At 41.6% G+C, this 6,103-nt stretch overlaps 4 protein-coding genes across 4 annotated transcripts; 3 read left to right on the top strand and 1 right to left on the bottom strand.

Annotated features, from left to right (window-relative positions):
* Positions 1 to 62: 62 nt before the first annotated feature.
* VTP01DRAFT_7261 (uncharacterized protein) lies at positions 63 to 617 on the top strand (the record flags this gene model as incomplete). Its single annotated transcript, XM_069386254.1, has 1 exon — positions 63 to 617. One exon carries the CDS (start codon positions 63 to 65, stop codon positions 615 to 617), a length of 555 nt encoding a protein of 184 aa, XP_069234458.1.
* Positions 618 to 2,857: 2,240 nt separating this feature from the next.
* On the bottom strand, positions 2,858 to 3,435 carry VTP01DRAFT_7260 (uncharacterized protein; the record flags this gene model as incomplete). The annotated part of the gene is made up of 2 exons (XM_069386253.1): positions 2,858 to 3,016; positions 3,079 to 3,435. The coding sequence occupies 2 exons, from the start codon at positions 3,433 to 3,435 to the stop codon at positions 2,858 to 2,860; spliced, it is 516 nt and encodes a 171-aa protein (XP_069234457.1).
* Positions 3,436 to 3,750: 315 nt separating this feature from the next.
* On the top strand, positions 3,751 to 5,490 carry VTP01DRAFT_7259 (uncharacterized protein; the record flags this gene model as incomplete). Its single annotated transcript, XM_069386251.1, has 3 exons — positions 3,751 to 4,137; positions 4,326 to 5,152; positions 5,412 to 5,490. The coding sequence occupies 3 exons, from the start codon at positions 3,751 to 3,753 to the stop codon at positions 5,488 to 5,490; spliced, it is 1,293 nt and encodes a 430-aa protein (XP_069234456.1).
* A 111-nt stretch (positions 5,491 to 5,601) lies between these two features.
* On the top strand, positions 5,602 to 5,931 carry VTP01DRAFT_7258 (uncharacterized protein; the record flags this gene model as incomplete). The annotated part of the gene is made up of 1 exon (XM_069386250.1): positions 5,602 to 5,931. The coding sequence occupies one exon, from the start codon at positions 5,602 to 5,604 to the stop codon at positions 5,929 to 5,931; it is 330 nt and encodes a 109-aa protein (XP_069234455.1).
* Between the last annotated feature and the right edge of the window lie 172 nt (positions 5,932 to 6,103).

Here is a 6,103-nt window from a genome sequence, read left to right as displayed (position 1 = left end):
CCTGGATGTCCGCTGTCCTTTCTGGTACAATACGCGCAACGCGTCGCATAGGTCTCCGCTGGATGACCTGTTGGATCCGTATAGCCGATTCAACTTCCCTGGTGACCTCAACAGCGACCCGGAAGCGTCCATCCCGGTCAACTGCTTGTTGTATGCGGACGAGTGGCCACTATTGGTTATCCTCGCGACGTGCACAACCTGCTGCTGGCTGCGGTGCGCCACTCTCTCCTCCTGGGATATCGATGGAGCCCTACAAAGTGCCAGATCCTCAACGTGCCAGACAATGCGGAGCCATTCACATTGTATGGTACGCTCCCAAAGCGAACCGGGATCAACTCTCCTCCTGCCCTCTTCTTCAGTCGACTCTTCGCAAATTCCGATGGTCGCTGAGCTCTCTCCACCCAGATCCCTCCACTGGTGCCGAAGCCATTGACACGGCGCTGAATCTGCTGCCGAGCAAAGTACCGTCTAACCTCGGAAGATGGAAAACGCTCTGGCCGGCTTTACTCCACCTTTTACTTTTAATAGACCAAATTACCTCTCCGACTCCCTTCGAAGATGAACCTCGTCCTGGTACCCTTCTCCTAGAGGCGTCGCAGAACCTCGCTTCCCTCTAACCCTACGCGATATGCACTTCGTTTTTCCCCGATGTACTTCCTCGTCTTCATTTGCTCCAGCTCCTGCCAGTTATGGTCTGATGTCTCCCCCATTCCTTTCCTTCTTTTTATTCTCTCTTCCTAGGAGGTTTTTCTCAGTTTGAGTTTTGTCCTCCTCTCCCTTCCCTATCATCGTGTAACTCCGCACTCCCGACATTCATGTAAAATCTGTACCTTTTTTCGGATGTTTATGAATAAAGGTCTCAGGTATGGTTGAAACTGTAAATTTTCGAAATTTTTGAATTTAATGAAAAATTGAATGTTAAAATATGTTTATAGAACCTTATGAAAAATTAAAAGAAAGTTTTGATAACGGAAATGATGCAATATTATATTTGATTAGAAATAATTATATAAATAAATATGATACATGCCTAAAATGCGGTAAAGAAACTACATTAAATTTAAACAAAAAATTATATGTATGCAAATATTATAAATGTAGGAAAGCAGTTTCACCTTTTAATGGTACAATTTTTAGTAGATTACGTTTACCAATAAATATTCAATTACATATTCTATATTTATTCTTAGGAAAAGCCCCTTCATCTTTTATATCTGCTAGTCTAAATATTGATAAGAATACAGTATCATCATATAATAAAATATTTAGAAAATTTTTAAGTGAGAAGCAGTATTTTAGCAGAAATAGAAAAATAGGGGGTCGTAATAAAATTGTCGAATTAGATGAAAGTAAAATTGGTAAAAGAAAATATAACCGTGGTCATAGAGTAGAAGGTGCTTGGGTTATCGGTGGCATTGAAAGAAGTATATTGAAAAATAAAATAAAAAATGAAAATAAAAAATTATTTCTATATCCAATTGAAGAAAGAAATATAAGTAATATAGATGAAATTATAAAAAATATAGTTAAAAAAGGAACTACAATCTATACAGATTCATGGAAAAGAGTATAATAATTTAAAAAATATAGGGTACAAACATAAGACTGTAAATCATAAAGAAAATTTTAAGGACCCTATAACAGATGTACATACTAATAGTATTGAAGGGACATGGAATGGATTAAAACAAAGTATAATACCTAGGAATAGAAATAAAAAGTATATATTATTACATTTAAGGGAATATCAATGGAGAAGAAAAAATAGAGAATACAATATATGGAAGAAATTTTTGAAAGATTAAATTTACAATGTACATATAAAATTGCAAAAATGAATTTTTGTGTAAAGAATAAAATAAATTATCAGTATTGATAACAATGGTGGATGACAACCCATTTTTAAATCAAAAATTTATAAAAGATATAAAAAGATCGTTTGTTCCATCGAAATTGTTTATAGATGATAAATACAGATATAATATAATAGATGTAAACTTTAAATTAAAGAAGAATAACATAATTGAAATTTATTTAGAAACAAGAGATGGTAAAAAGTATGAATATGCATATATTCGAATTGATAAAAATGTAAAAATATCATTGATAAAAATGGAATTCATAATAATTACGATATCGTTATAGATGATAGTTAAAAAATTAGAAAAATAAACGTCCTTTGTAAGACGTTAAACTGCTATGGTATCTGAGTCGTAACGTCATATTGACACCATCTATAATGATGGCATAAATGAGAATAAAAGTTTCAGAAAGCTTTTAAAATTCGTTCAAAATTATAAAAAATATATAGTCATGTGACGTGAGACCTCAAATCATAATTATCCCTTTTTTCCTCTTGGTTCGTTCGACAGAGGTTTTTTTTTTTTACTATATATACCCCCTCCCAATCGCTCAACAGGCAGCCTACAATGCCCTATGCGGCCATGGCATCGCCCTAGAATAAACGAACTATAAACTAAACCATCCGCGCATTGCTATGTTTGATGCATGTGTACGTCTATGGACAGGAAAGGATAGTATTCGCAGGAGAAATATAGGTAGGATTGCGGGATTCTGATAGCTCGGTAGATCACTCGATGCAGATTTGCAAATACAGGCTACTCGAAATAAATGCAGACTTCCTAACCGTTCTGACAGCGTTGTTCTGATTAGCTCTCAAGTCTCGAGGTAAGTCCCAGACAACGTGAGGTAAAAGAGGGTTTTTTATTGTCCAAAACATTTGTAGCTTCTATAAAATTTTTCTAAGTTCAGCGAAACATATCCACTAATACTTTAATAACTTTTTTAAATCTTTTCTACTGGTTCAGCGCGACAATCTGTTTCACCACAGAGGGTGTCATGTTTTGTCGTCCTTGATGACGGTTTTAGACCTTAGCCAGTAGGAGTTGTGCACTACACACAAATCGGGCTTCCTGTCAAGTTCCTGCAAGCAGGAACCTTTAACTTCCATATTAAGTGAATGATCCCCTGAGAAAACCACCAACACCGAGTTACACTGAACTTTGAGTACCTCAGTTAGACTTTGCTCTTTTACTGTGCCTGATTCAGCTCATTAACTTCGAAATGTATTCTGCTGCAAGTTTCAAATTGTTGAACGATTACTCTGACTGTGAGTGTCGACGCTCCACATACGTTGACAAGCAAGGCAACGTTCGCCATGAGAAGCGAAAGCGCAGGACGATCCGTGAGCACTTGCGCTTGTACGGTCGCTTCAAAACTTGAGAAGCCAGGTATGTTGTGCGAAGTCCCTCCAAATTGCATGTCAATTGAGTGAATGTCTTTATTGTGCAGTGCTGGCCAACATTCCTGGTGGTAGGAGTAGTGATCTTGAACTTCAATTCTGAACCTCGGTTTCACAAAGTACACAATCAGACAAGTGTCTGCATATTGATCTGTAAGCTGATTTGATTGCATAGTAGACGAGGACACTACAATGGCGGAGGCTGTCGATGAATGCGGTGTTGACAATTGCAACCGTCATTTATACAAAGTGGCACTGTGCCCTTCGACGAGGTTGACAACGCATTTGGCGTGGAGGACAATGGCGAACAGAATGTGGAAGAAAACTTGGACGAGGAGTTTGACTGGCCAACGACGATGACTATTTGCCTGGAGAAACTGCAATACCCAGGGAGGAAAGTGAGTGTGAAAGATTGTCTATGCAAGTACTAGTATGTTGATTCATAACTAGCAATTGTAATTGGGACAGATCCCGTTTATACCTTCATCATGGTTTTCCTGGTGCATTTCCAGCTGCGTTGCTTGTCTGAGGCAGCCGCCGAACATTTGATGCAGTTCTTCAACGCACTTCTCGAGTTTATCGAAGCAGCTTGCCGCTTGCCAATAAAACTCGCAACGCTGCGTAAACAACCAAGTTTCGGCTCAGCAACGAAGGGCGTGCGACGCTATATCGTCTGTCCGCTTTATCACAAAAACTATGATGAACAAAGCCTTCCTTTGGATAGAGTTGCTGATCCGGTGGAACAAATTCTTTGTTCACACAAAGAATTTCTCGCGATGTCGCCACATGTGATCATCGCTTGTTCAAGCGCTCGTCCGGCGACAAACACGTTCCAATCAAGGTGTATGCCTACAGTCCTGTGGAGCATAGGCTTCGTACGTTGTTCAACTGTCCCGATTTTGTCAGCAAAATCAATCATTGGAGATCTCGTACCCCGCATGCTGGAGTCATGTATGATATATATGATACCCAGATGTGGAACGAGATAAAAGATATTGATGGCGAGCGTCTTGTCAAGGATGAGCATTCTCTTATGCTTTCCTTAAACGTCGATTGGTTTTAGCCGTTCTCCACTGGACGAACTTACTCTGTTGGCGCAATATACCTGACAATCAATAATCTCCCGCGCAACGGGCGATACAAGCCCGAGAGCGTCATCCTGCTTGGTGTTATGCCTGGGAACAAAGGGCCCGGCAATCACCAAATCAACCATTACCTGGAACCATTAGTAGACGAGCTTTTTAGACTTTACACCGGTATCAGCATCCCAATCAACGCCAGAAGATCCACTCTCCGAGTTCGAGCTGCGTTACTGATGGTCGCATGCGACATCCCGGCAGCACCTGAAGTCTCTGGTTTCACCGGCATGGGCTCTTTCTGTGCATGCTACAACTGCAAACGACAGTTCCCAAGCATGCTACACAATCCTCTGAAGCGCGACTTTTCGGGATTCACCAAACAAGATCTTGATGGCTGGTCCGCTCGTACGAAAGAGGAGAATAGACTGAATGGCGAAGCATGGAAAAATGCGTGCACGTACGAGGAACGCACACACATCGAGCGAGAACATGGAACGCGCTGGTCGCAACTCCATCGTTTGAGCTACTTTGATCCCGTACGTTGTACCATTACTGACCCCATGCACAGCTTGTATTCTGGCACGGCCAAGCGAGCATTGAATCTTTGGAAACCATTGGTCAATCCTTATACGAAGAAACCTCTGCTTGCTCCACAAGACTTTGAAAGAATGGTCGAACAGATGCAAGGAATGATCTTGCCCCAAGACTACGACTTGCCTAGAGGGAAAGTCGCTAGTGGATGCCTGAACTTGACCTCGGATGAATGGCGCACCTGGGTTCTTGCAGTGTCACCTAGATTGCTAAAGGAGAAGTTAGTTGGTGCGCATATGCGTACATGCTCTTATTCGTGCAAGCCAACTACTTACTCTCCAAGCCTGCCACTTCCCTGGGAGAACTCGATGCAGCCCAAGACAACCTGCGGAGATTCTGCGAAGAATACCAGCGGTTGTATGGGAAGGCGGAGATCACTCGGAATATGCATCTCCACATGCGTTTAAAGCAGGCAAGGGAATTTGTTGTTAAGGGCTAATGCGCAACTACAGACACTTATGCTTATGTATCTCGAATAGACCGTGCAAGATTTTGGACCCGTATATGCGTTCTGGCTATTCAGCTTTGAACGTTTCAACGGGTTACTTAAAATATTGATACGAATAACGAGGATGGTCTAGAAGTTATGTTCATGAACTTTCTCGAAAAGCATTCGCAGCAGATAGTTTGAGAAGTATATATCACCAACTACAAGAAAATACTTCGTTCATGGACGCCTTGATCACCTTGATACCCTCGTTCAAAGTTCCTCCGCCATCTCAAGATGGTCAGCAGACCTTGGCATTCGACCCTCCGTACTTCGCCCGCCTCGCCGAACCAGACCCCAGCGATGGATTGTGTGCGTCATGTGCTGGATGGGAGATATTACCAGTATCGTTTTCGTTCCTGAAAATAAGCGACCACGTACAATTAAGGAAGGAACACTATAATTGCTTAGTCGAGTATTACCAGGGCTATTACGACAATCTTTATCGCCAAGGTGGAAGCATAGGAGGTCGTCCATATGCAAGGATTCGTCCGTGGATGGTCGATCTATGACTTCCCTGCCGGATCGACGGCCAACCTCTAAAACGAGTTTGGTCTATAATTCATTGGATGACGTTTAGGAGGCGTAGCGTCGGGGGGAATCTCGGGATTTTCTCGACGTCCAAGACACAGATATCCACGTAGAAGTTGGAAAGGCATAGAGACATCCAGCCGACAACAGGGT

The sequence above is a fragment of the Rhizomucor pusillus genome (assembly GCF_041956525.1).
Source record: "Rhizomucor pusillus strain CBS 183.67 unplaced genomic scaffold VTP01scaffold_35, whole genome shotgun sequence".
Taxonomy (NCBI): domain Eukaryota; kingdom Fungi; phylum Mucoromycota; class Mucoromycetes; order Mucorales; family Lichtheimiaceae; genus Rhizomucor; species Rhizomucor pusillus.
The sequence above is the reverse complement of the archived record's forward strand: the minus strand, read 5'-3'. Positions and strand labels throughout refer to the sequence as shown.